The 12,765-nt window shown below is 41.4% G+C and overlaps 1 protein-coding gene across 2 annotated transcripts; it reads left to right on the top strand.

The window, feature by feature from the left end:
• The first annotated feature begins 421 nt into the window (after nucleotides 1–421).
• On the top strand, nucleotides 422–12,763 carry wnt7ba (wingless-type MMTV integration site family, member 7Ba). Of its 2 annotated transcripts, none has more exons than XM_084909815.1 (4): nucleotides 422–927; nucleotides 2,054–2,280; nucleotides 6,908–7,179; nucleotides 10,176–12,763. In XM_084909815.1, exons 1-4 carry the CDS (start codon nucleotides 845–847, stop codon nucleotides 10,653–10,655), a joined length of 1,062 nt encoding a protein of 353 aa, XP_084765941.1. In that variant the 5' UTR covers nucleotides 422–844; the 3' UTR covers nucleotides 10,656–12,763. The 2 variants fall into 2 exon arrangements, with proteins under 2 accessions (XP_084765941.1, XP_084765940.1); XM_084909814.1 differs by having other exon boundaries at nucleotides 422–937; nucleotides 10,176–12,760.
• Nucleotides 12,764–12,765: the final 2 nt, after the last annotated feature.

The raw sequence follows: 12,765 nt of genomic DNA, 5'->3' as shown, positions 1-12,765 counted from the left end.
CGCTAAAAAGCCATTCCAAAAAAATAAATAAATAAAAATAAAAAAATAAGAATAAAATTTTATATATATATATATATATATATACACTGCCAAAAACCCAGAAGATTATTATTTTTAAAACACTGAAACCAATTTTGGGTAATTCAAATATGCAGTTATTCACTGGCATTGTTGTTTTTCAGAGTTAACAATATTACTGGTTGAGTTTTGGATGTGCTGGACTTAACTGTAGCCCTGCAGTGGTCACGGGTCCGAGCACAACGGGGGGATGAGGACAAAAAGGAATAACGAGAAACACATTTAACTATTGACTGCCACAAAAAAAAAAAAAAACCTTAAAAAAATATATTTAAAAAAAAACGCGAGAAAGAGAGCAGGGTGGGAGAGGCGTGGACGTGGGTAGGAGGTGTGTAGGGGGTGGGACACAGAAGGATGCAGGGTGTGCAGCCTCATCCCGGGGGCTGGTGCACCGGGGGAAAAAGGCCACCGTCTCTCTCCCCTCCAAATACTATAACAGTCTCACTTTTGGAGACGCATCCGGACATCCGGAACCCCATCTGCCTCCCCCCTCCCTACCCTCTCTCCTCTCTCTCTCCCGCCTTTAACACCTAGCCCGCTTTCAGTCCAGGTGGCAGAGCGCACATCGGCCGAGAGATGCAGACTCTCATCTCCAACAACACACGGATAGCGGAGCTGGGAACAGCCGCCGACAGCCACGGCTCCGTTAGCTAAAGAAGGCGAACAGCTCTGCATTTGCGTGGACTCTGAAAAAGGATACATTTGTTCTCAATTCTTCTTCTCCCTTTTTTTCTTAAACCCAAGCGAGCAAATCAAGCTGTGTTCAATGCGCAACCATGCTCATCATCTCATCTCGCAGTGCGCTGCTGTCCGTCTACTACCCACAGATCTTCCTCATCCTCACCAGCGGTAGCTACCTGTAGGTTTCTTCTGAATGAACACGTGTAATTTCTCCAGCAGGTAGTAGTGCCTTGTGCGCAAATTAGCCAATTACGCACAGGGAAATTGGACTAACAGAGAGCGAAGTTTTGTTTTGTTTTTAGTGCAGGTGTTTATTACAGCAGATTTTTTTTATTATGATGATTATTATTTTTAGCTCAGCATTTGACTTTGCAAAATGAAGAAATCCGACTCGTGCTTGCATCTCGGTGTGGCAGAGATTTTATTTTAGAAAGTGGGGTAAAATGAAATTTGGACTATCCAGTCCCTCAATATACGGGAAACATGGGGAGGAAATGCGTGATTTGTGTCGTACAGTTAATTTCATTTTATCCTATCATAGACTGCCAAGGAACAAGAGCTGTGGATTTTTCCTTCAACATATGGCCACGTGTGTCATTTTCCGTCTCATATTGAGTCATAAAGATTGAATGAATTCGCTTGAGTGTATGCATGTAGCCAATATTTAATCGGCAAGATTTGTGCACGTCCTAGTGTGTGCGCAGCTGATGAGATAACCTGCCCTCGTGGATTTACACATTACACCAGAACCACTTTGTCATAGAAGCACCTCGTCAGACAAGGGCCATAATTGGAAAGCAGCATATGGAAAAGCCTCATTTTTGGATTACTCCACGCTTTGCCCACAGGCCCAGGCCTATGTAATGAGCTCTTTTCTTACAACATTAAAAGACCCAGACCCTTACAGAGAGAATGATTGCTGCACCATACATGCCTCTCATTCATATTAAGGGCAGGTTCTGAAGCCTTAAAGTAGCTGTGCTGGTTCATGTTTTATATAATATAGAGAAAGAGAGGTGGACAGAAATGTCTGAATTTGAAAACCAGTTTTTCTAATTAAATACTGCACTTTCTTATGTCTATATGAGAGTCCATTAAATCAAACATGATAAGACTTATGTTTTTATTTAGTTATCTTGACAAATATACCCATTTCTCCTCTTGACAATAACATCTTGATACCCAAGCAAGGTTTAAGTTGGGGGCAGAATTCAAATCTTTCTGATTTCACTCAGATTTCAGTTCCATAATTTCTATTGTTCTCTCTCACTAAGCCCCATTACTCTCTGCCTAGGGCGTTGTCTTCTGTGGTAGCTCTGGGTGCCAACATCATCTGCAACAAGATACCTGGTCTGGCCCCACGTCAGAGAGCCCTCTGTCAGAGTCGCCCCGATGCCATCATCGTCATTGGTGAAGGTGCCCAGCTGGGCATCAACGAGTGTCAGTACCAGTTCCGCTACGGCCGGTGGAACTGCTCAGCCCTGGGAGAGAGGACCGTGTTTGGACAAGAGCTGAGAGTAGGTCAGTCTGGTTGAAAGTCCGCTTCTACAAGAAGTATTAACAGTTTTTCTCTGTATAGACACATAGACTGTATGTGAAAGATGGAGGCAGCCACTACATGGTTACCTAAAGATTGTAGATACGTTTTTGTTTTGCTTGCACCATGTTGGATTTTTTGAGCCAGAGGTGACTACATAAAGACAAGCAAGTCAATAAATAAGTTATCAGCTAATGGTAGCATACTTGGTTAGCAAGCTACAGCCACAAAATATACTGCTATACGAACCTGCAAAATCTGTGCTAACTAACATATGCTAGAATTTAAATTTCTAACACTGAAGCAAAAAATATTTCATGAGATAGACATCACAGCTGGCCAAAATAGTTTGTCAGTTAATCCCAAGATAATCAGAATCAGAATCCTTTAATAATGCCTAAGGAAATTATGTATACACCATTAGTGCAAACATACCATGAATCTCAGCTCAGTAACTTAGCAGAGGTGTGTCAATGCTCATTTCAATCAAAGAGGCCGTGTCCCAAATTTTAAGTCTTAAAAAGATCCAAACAGGTGAGTTAGGAAATATTCTGCCTTCCTACAGTTGTTATGAAGAGGAAAATTGGCTTTAGAGGCTTAATCCGTGTTTCGTATCATGCTCTAAGCATTGTTAATTTCATCTTTAATGCTGGTTATTTCAAAACCGAGTCAGTATGGACTGATGTATGCGTTCTAGATACCTCGGCACTCGAATGTCAAAACTTGGGAGTGACATCACTCCAGAGTTAGCACATTCCAGAAAAAGACAGGAAAAACAGCATTTGTTTTGGTTCTTAGCAAGGTAGAGCCATGCAGGTATTACTAGCAACACTGCATAATACATATTTTTTTACACTTTTTTTTGTGATACAAAACACATACATGGATAGAGCCTGAGTGCTCTGAAAATGCTTATTTAGTGAGTCAAAAATACAGAATAGTGGTAGCACAGATGAGAAGTTTACCGTTTTTCTACTGTTTATGTTTATTGCTGCCATCTCAGGGTATGTTGGTCTGCTCCGACTTTTCTGAATGGGAAATCCAAGTTGAGGGGGTTTTCCATAAAAAATTTCCAAATCACAATTTCCGACTTATTCAGGAACGCACCATGAGTACCTTTTGGAGTCAGCCCCTAGTGGCCATTGGAGGAACAGCAGTGTTTTACACTTTGGGTTCTACCATGGAGGTTGCTGCTTGTAGATTGTAGAATATGTGAAAAGTAGGCTGAGGCTGAACAGCTTCAAGGACGAGACAGGGGTGTTTGAGATACTGACATAGTATCAAGTACAGATTGACAATATTTAATATAATATGACCTATTGAGAGTAAAAAGGTGACAGAAGAAACTTTATTGGCTAACATTTTACAACAGTCTGATTAAATTAAATAAGGTCCAACAGGTGGAAATGATAGATGTGATAACAGGTGGACTGTTAAAACCAAGCCCAGCCGAGATTTCCCATCACTGAAAGTTGAACATCAGCGTGGAGACGAAGCCATTCTTCTTGCCACGAGAATCTCTTCTCATTCTTCTAGTGTTGCCTTTGAACGTCCTGTCACTATTGTCAGCGCTGTGAGGAAAAAGTTGGAGCACTGATGAAGGCATTTCTGTTTGGAGCTCCACACACGAGAACAATGAATGAACAAACTCCAACTCTAACGGCTTTGCTAGTATTCCCAAAGGGGATTTAAGCGACTCTGCTTGCCATGCATCGTGGTTGATGGGGCAAAGACTTTCTCAGTGAAGCCTCGCTTTAGGTCCATCTCTGAAAGCGATGCATAAACACAGACACGAACACACCTCCCCGCTTTTAGTCCACATTCTTCCCAGTTTTATTCCTCACAGGAGCGTGTTTGCTCCTAATGTGAACCTCTCATGTAAATCACATTGTAGTTGGAGCTGTTTTGTTGCGGTCTCGCTGTGGGTTTGGATGCACGTTTAATCTAGCATCTCTGGGAGCAATCACTTTCTTCAACATGGGAGACGGGCAGACGAGACGTCTGGATCGCTTTATTTCTTTTGTCAGAGGAAATGTCTCTTTTCTTTTGTGGTGTGTGAACAAGACTCAGAGAGACGCTCTAGACCTTACTTTGATCCTCGCGCCCTTTCCATGAGGAACAATTAAAAGACTTTATTTTAATAAGAAGTAAACTAGTTAGCAGGCTGCAACAAATGTGTGAGCTTTCTAGATTTTTGGGGGGGAGGGGGGGTTGTAAAATAATTTCTTGTAAAATCACACACATCTGTCACCTGATTCTTACCCATTTTCTTTAGTCTTAAAGACAGAAATGTGAGCTCGGGTCTTAGCCCCCTCTCATGTGGCCAATGTGCCATCCACCCCTTTATTTGATTGACCTGCTGAGCCTGTGAACTCATTAAATGTTGAGAAAGACCAGCGAAATTCATGCAAAACCACTAATTGAAGTCAGCTCCAGCAGCTGGATGGCAACAATGGAACCCTGCATGCACTGCTGTACAATCAAAACAAATCACAGTGTGAAGAGATGGCTGTTTGGCTATTGAATGCGTCTGATGCCTGGAGAAAGACTCAACCATACAATATATCCGAATGGGTCGCAGATTCAGCCTGATGAGAGACGACTAAAGAGTTTGTTTTGAGTTATGGAACGAGCGAACCGCAGGCCTGATGGTTTGCGAGAGCGAGTTTGTCAGGTTGGAGGCGCGCCATTAGAATCGCCTCCACCAGAGACGCCATGGATTAATACTCTGGGGCTGCTCAGAAGAACGGAGGCCCGGCATTATCCTGATTGGTGAGCGGGGATATCCTGTTACCAGCTTCTGTGCCAATAAATCCATCCCCTTTCTGCCCCCTCCCCCACCCCATAAATATCAACGTGTTTATTCTGAAGTTCAATTGGTGACACGCAAAAAGCTTGGAAATGGGCACATCTCAGTCGAGCCTGGCCACAGATTATTTCAACATGCAACACACAGCAGTATCATTTGCTGGAATGATGCGGACCGCCTAAGACAGAGACAGAATGACACTTGAGCTGCGTGAGAAATCCCATTGATGAAAAACGTTAAGCAAAGTAACTGCGAGTGCTGATCTTTAAAGAAAAAAAAAGCTCCTCCAGTCAGCCAGTAGATGTCACTTGTGTTTTCTTCACCATGGTGATCACTGCTTCAACAGTTACCGACTAACTGTGCAGATCAGCGATGGAGCATGAAACAAGACTTACGGAGAAAAGATGGAGTTATGAAACTGTGCCTTTACTCTTAGGCTCATTATTTTGCCTCTTACAGTAAATTTACGGAAGGCATTAACAAATACTGTTATACACCACTGCTCTCTTTCATATTTAATCATGTCCTTAAAGCAGTGAATATTTTTTTTCTCTAAAGCCAAAGAGCAGCAACCCAGCTTTGCACTTCAATACATTTTGAGAGCTTTTGCCTTTTCCGGAAAGCTGGAAACGAGGGACTAGAGAACTTGTCGTGAAATGCAACAAATGTTTGGCTGCTGGGGTAACCCCATAAAATTGAAAGGCCTTTTGTCTGCCCACACAGAAGTGTTTTCTTTTATTTTTGCCTTGCGTGTTATTTGACGTCAAGTCAAATCAAATCATTAAAAAAAGAAGGACATTACAAAGCATGCATGGTGACCAAGCTTTACTTGGACGGACCTTAGGACAGACGTCACAGCTAAAAGAGAATAAAATAATAATAAAAAGGAAAAGTTAAAACAAGACAAGTATATGCAAATGCCAAATATTCAGCCTAGTTTAAAAGCCAAAAACATAAAATGTGTTTTCAAATGATTTTTTTTTTTTTTCAAAAAAGAACGCTAGTTTTGGAGAGGTCCTGATTTAACTCTTTACCCCTTGAAAGCCTAATAGGAGGAATCCTTGAAGCTTTAAGGTATCCCGAGAAAATAGATCTTCAGCGGTTTGGTGACCTCATGGTAATTCTACCATAGATCTGCATAACCTCTAATTGAGCAGAGGGCTAATTAGCTAAAAGGAGTGACTTGGTAGTGTCAAGGAATCAGTACATCAGAAGTGACTTTCAATGGGTCAAGACAAAAGCCTTTAAGTTTACAAACATGGGCCACAGTCCAAAAATGCTGAATGCTATATTGTCTTTAAGCCCAACTTTTTCCTGATAGTAACACTTTTTGCTAAGAGCATTTGAAAAGATGTCAGAAAGACAGATGATGATGTCTTTCTGACATCTTGTCAGGTTGCTGCCTTGATGAAAATGAATATAGTATTAAATCTGCACCTTAGTGTAAACGCTCTGATTCTTAGATTTTTGCATCTCTTGACTGTAGACTTTGACAACAGCAACAGGTCCACCTGTTCTTGACTTTGTTGTGAAGTTGTGAAGAGGTTTTTCTTGACCATGTAAACATATATTTCAGTTTTCTTCTGTGTTGGTTTTGGTGTTGCTGAACTGGCCAGTGCATTTATTCTGTTTAAGAGTGAACCAGGTTGTTGATTTGGCCACTCCTAAAGTTTCTGCTGTCTCTCTGATAGGTCTTGTTTTTCAGACTAATGATGGCCTCCTTCACGTCCATCAGCATCTCTATGAACCTAATATTGGAATAACAATGGATTTGGTATATTAACATGATTCTATTTCTTCAGGCAGCAGGGAAGCAGCATTCACTTATGCCATCACGGCCGCTGGAGTTGCCCATGCAGTAACCGCAGCGTGTAGCCAAGGCAATCTGAGCCAGTGTGGTTGTGACCAGGACAAGCAGGGCTACAATGACCAGGAGGAGGGCTGGAAATGGGGAGGCTGCTCAGCTGATGTCAAATACGGCGTGGAGTTTTCGCGGCGTTTCATGGACGCCCGCGAGATCAAGAAAAACGCCCGGAGGCTGATGAACCTGCACAACAATGAGGCAGGGCGAAAGGTAACACATGATCACAAAACTCTATCTGACCAGTTGTAAACTAAACAATAAAGCAAATAATAATTAAACAATGTGTGACATAAAACGTGAGGGTTGGTAAGGACGACTCCACAGGCCTACAGCCCATTCACTGAATTACTAAGCATTAAGTCAGAGTTGAGGATATTATCCCCCGCCTCCTTTCTCAGCGGCAGCACCACAAATACTGAACCGGAGGGACTTCCAAAAATGCGATAACCACGAGGGGAAAGACAGAGTTTCTCTTAAGACCAGAGCTGTAGACAAACAAGTTACAACATGATGTAATTATGAGCTTTAAGTCATCTCACATTGAAAATGCATCGAAAACAAAATACAGCTCGGTCACCAAGGCAAACAGTCACCTGTCAATTTTGTCATCTGAAAATATTTGTATGGCAATATAATATAAATCTGGCTCAAACCACAATGTAACTCTATACATGCATGGTTGCACAACGGCTCTGGTCAGTTTTCTCGGGCTGACATGCTATTCTGTGGTCTCAGCAAAGGTAAAGTTAATTAGAGACTACAGTTCGGGGGTATGAGTTATTTTCCCCAGGTTTTGACATAAAGTTGGCCTATATGTTGCTGTGCTGAAAGTTGAAGTGCCCACAGAAAACCCAGCTCACCAGAACAGACAGACTTGAAGGCTGAGCGAATGCTATTAGGCATTTTAAGCAATGGACCTGCAAATTTAAAATGACCATTTGCAACACACAGAAGTGTGTACACCCCCGCGCAACGTCAATTAAATGTCAAATTATTCAAAATGATGAACTTGTACTAGCTGCTTACTTTTAAGTTGAATGGTCAAGTGTTTGTTCTCATGTGAAATTAAAAACAGGCTGATTCTATTCAAAATACAGGAAACCAGAGCAGCAACTTTTAATAACAGATTCAATCCGCTTTGGCATGAAGAATATCGGTGTCACACAGATTTCTGATGAGATGCTGTGCCGTTCTTCAGAGACATTTCTTTTAGCTATTGGTGTTCTGCTGGATTCCAATCAGGCAATATACTTGGCCTGGTCATAGTTTTGCGTTTTCCTTCCTTTAGAAACTTTTGTGTGCTTTGGATGATTATCATGCTGGAATATTCGTCTTCTGCCAGTCATTTTGTCAGCCGGTATTTTGGGATTTCCACGGGTAGCCATGGCCCATCTATAAATGTCATCTCTTCAACCTCCTTTGCATGCATTCAGCCCCGTGTCACCTTGGAGCTTCACTGCTGGTGTGGGGGTCCCGGACGAGTTTGCGCCAAACACATTGGAACCTATCTAAGGCAAATAAATGTATCTGGCGTCATCTGACCAAAGAATGCTCTCCTAAAACCAATTTTTGTGTGGAAGAGCAAGCAGGACCTTTTTTGGAAGTCATCCTTAGAGCTTGCACCGTCCTTTCGCACCGTCTCAGATGTCACACAAACTCTGACTTTCACTGATAAGATAAACAGAGGCTCAAAAATTACCTCTCAGATTTTAACTAGTCTACAGACTATGGTCTGTGGTGACATTTTAGGAGGTCAGTGTTACTCTGTTACTGTTACTCTTGATTAGTGCTGCAGCTGTGTTTTGACTGCTTTTGAGTCGGTTACTGATCTTTCTCCATGTTTTTCCAACCTATTTTTCAATTCCTTTGGCAATTCTACTCTATAAGAAGCCATAAAGCAGCCAAGCAGACAGACAGCCCATAGCTTCAACATTAAAAGGGCTGGGGGGGATCAACACTGCTAAAAAAAAAAAAAGAATTAAGGGAACACTTCATTATCATAGTATAACACAAAAATCAGTTAAACTTTCAGTTATGAAGCATGAACCACTTTGAATGAATTTATCTGCTTTGATTAAAATCAAAGTGATAACATGTGGAGACAATCCTCGAAAAGGGAATGGTTTTGCAGGTGATGCCCACAGACCATTGCTGTCTCCTTATCCTCATCCCTGTATATGATGTTGCAGGCAGCGTAACGTTTGCCACACCAGTTCCATACTCTTCTGCATCTGTCACATGTGCTCAGTGTGACAGTGTTTGCTCAGAAAAACATGCATAAATAGCTTTCATGTTCATGTTGTAAGGCTCTGGCAGTGAACTTCCTGCACCTCTTCATACAAAGGAGCAGATACCAGACCTGCTAGTGCGTTGATGTTCTTACACAACCGTGTCCAGCTCTCCTCGCATAACGGTCCATCTCCTGGTATCTCCTCCACATTGTTGAGAGTGTGCTGGGAAATACAGCAACCCTTCTTGGATGGATCAACCCTGAATGGGTTAGGATTTACGTACCAGCACCCCCAAGCTCCACCGAGGACACTAGCAGTAGCCAAAACTGAAGAAAATTCAGTCAGGTGGGATGAGGAGAGAGGAATGGTCTGTGGCCAGCACCTACAAAACCATTCCCTTTGTGGCGACTGTCTTGTTGGCTCTCCAGTGCACCTGTTGTCACTTTCATTGGCACTAAATCAGATTAAATCAGAATGGTTTTTGCTTCCTAAATGGGCAAGTTTATATCCATGAAGTTTAACTGACTTTGATGACCAAATGTTCCCTTAACTTATTTTGAGTGGGGTATGTTCCAACAGTTAGGCCAATTGGAAGTCAAGGATTTACTCAGTTTGTTCTCATGATAATGAGATTTCTTGTGTGTAAGCAATCTCAGGTGTAATTAATTTTTATTGCATTGAGTTTCTATTGTAAGACCTGTGTTTTCAAAATACTCTTTCTTAAGTTCTTTGCCAAGTTTTATTGTTAATCACAGGAATAGCATTCTGCTTAACATAAAATACAAGGTAAGGTGAGGACAAGTGGTACAAGAGTGTTTTATTGACCATGAATTATTACTGGGTATAGTCAGCTATAACTATAATACGGTATAATACTATAGTTAGTTTATCCTGTATCTATTTATCCTACTGATTAGGCTTTTAACCACCATGATTAATGTGTACCAACCTAATATCTACTCTCTGTGCACTCAGATCCTGGAGGACAGAATGAAGCTAGAGTGCAAGTGTCATGGTGTATCTGGTTCCTGTACTACTAAGACCTGTTGGATCACCCTGCCAAATTTCAGAGAGATCGGTAACCTGCTGAAGGAACGCTACAGCGATGCAGTTCAAGTAGAGCCAGTTCGAGCCACGCGGCTTCGCCAACCCTCCTTCCTGCGTCTCAAACAGGCTCGAGGCTACCAAAAGCCCACAGACACAGACCTGGTGTACCTGGAGCGCTCTCCCAACTATTGCGAAGAGGACAGGGCCACAGGAAGCACAGGGACAAGAGGAAGACTGTGCAACGGCACCTCGAGCCTCGCAGACGGCTGTAACGTCATGTGTTGTGGTCGGGGTCACAACACACACCACTACACGCGAGTTTGGCAGTGCAACTGCAAGTTCCACTGGTGCTGTTTCGTCAAGTGCAACACATGCAGTGAGAAATCAGAGGTTTTTACTTGCAAGTGAGGAAACAATGAGGCAGGGTACCGAGAAAGGAAGGGAAAAGGGACAAGGGTACGAAGGGAAGGGAATATGAGAAGCTGGAATTGGAAGTAAAGAATTTTGGAGGTATTTATTACATTTTGCACATTCTGACATCCCATCTGGAATGGAAAACAAAGTGGAATTTGTTTGGGAGCAACAGACATAAATATTTAAGACACGTAACTGCTTGCATGCTAGAGTAAAAGTGACATGACAGTGAAAGGATTTTTAAGATAATATCAGTGACGTATCCTACAGATGTTCCACAGAAGAAGAGAAAGGCGACTGTTGGATCTTGGAAAACGTCTGGAACACGCTAACTGGAAATACTATGAAGTAAGATTGCAGCGGAATGCGTTCAGCTCTACACTGTATTCGGTTTGAACACTGAAAATGAATTATTTATGTCAAAATATTTTTCACACTTAGAGGATGGTTAGCAAATTCACGTGCTCTGGCATTTTTTCTCTCTCTCTAATTCATGCGGGCCACAATGGTTTTGTCATATGGAAGCTCAATTACAGCAACTAAACAGCAAAAATAATCTTTTTCCATTTTTTCCTCCCATAAAGGGCAACTTACTAGTGCTTTATTCTCTTTTTTTTGCACTCACGTGGTTATGTTTTCTTTTTTTATGTCATGAGACATTGGTTACTTTGGGGAGCTGTTGGGTCGTGGACATACACTCACCGCCGATGCTTTCCTATGCCAAGAACCAAAGAGGCAGAAAAATACACATGAAGTACTTTTAAGCACCGTACTTGTCAGTTTGAACGGCACCTCGTCTTGACTGTGTTCACTGTTTTGTTTTTGGAAGGCTCTTGACTTCTGTGAAAACCATGTAAGCCTCATTGGAACTCTATAGAGGTACAATCAGGTTCAGATACATCCAGCATTCCCATGAACGGCAGAGACGTGGAATTCCACATTCATGGTCTGTGCTTACACAAGGCCTTCCAGCGCGGTTTAGGCCTGCCTGGGTGGATGGCATGTACCCCAACCACACGGAAGAGGGTATGTGAGGATCAAAGGCCTCAAAGCTATTTTTGGACAGAACCCTTAATGTATTCAGAAATGTTTATTTAGGCTTTATATAACTTACAAAACATTTTGAAGAGTATATTTTTATATGAGGAACGTGGCACTTTATGTCATTTAAGGTGGAAAGAAAGTCACTATTTAGGAGTGCTTTCTGACATCATTGTATACAGATTGAAAAGCTTTAAGTTATTTGGAATTTTTGTTTTTCTTCAAGGTTCCTAAACTGTAAATATTCTACATGTTTTATCAAAAGTTGACCAGATCGTCTATCTTCACATGATCCTTCATAACTCAGAGTGGGCTCTAATAGTTAGTTGTCAAATCAAAGTAATGCAAAGGCAAGTGGAAACCACTATTAAAGTGGACCTATTGTGCTTTTCCTTGTTTTCTATCACATATATAATGCTACAATGGTGGGTGCTCATATTAAACATGGAAAGGTTTTCAATTAATGAAGCCTGAAATCCTGCTTCAGACTGCACTAAACACTTAGTTTTAGTGTGTTTTTCCAACTTCGGCTCTGTGTAGTATTCACTGAGAGGGGGCATCCTAATATGGTCATCTAAGGGACAAATCTTGTATTTGTAAATGGCATCCAATCAGAAGAAAGTTGACTTAATGAGAGGGTTTTATTAAAGGAAATGGATGAATACAAGATAAATAATGATTATTTTGAACTGTGAATCACTCAAAGCTACTCTAGAGTCCAAGTATTATAATATGCAGCTGGAAAACAAGCATAATAGGTCCCCTATAAAAAAATAAAAACAAAAAGGTACATGGAAGGTGCTTATAGACAGTACATGGGAAGTGTAAAACAAAGTGCATGTATTTTGTATTTGTCTTAATGGTGCTTTTGGTTAACAGTTTCCTAAAAGCATAGCTATAACCTAAAGACATTTAACTAAATCTGTATTTTATTTGTTTTGTCGCAAAATTAGAGTCTGCAACACAAACATTGACAGTTGTATTTCATTCTTCTTTTTTTTTTTTTACCAATAAAATTTCTAAGGCACCTCTAGCTTTTTTGTTTTGTGTCACAAAAGGCCAA

This window comes from Perissodus microlepis, chromosome 17, assembly GCF_051167445.1.
Source record: "Perissodus microlepis isolate ML-2025 ecotype Zambia chromosome 17, ASM5116744v1, whole genome shotgun sequence".
In the NCBI taxonomy this organism is placed as follows: domain Eukaryota; kingdom Metazoa; phylum Chordata; class Actinopteri; order Cichliformes; family Cichlidae; genus Perissodus; species Perissodus microlepis.
This window is presented reverse-complemented; position numbering and strand designations above follow the sequence as displayed.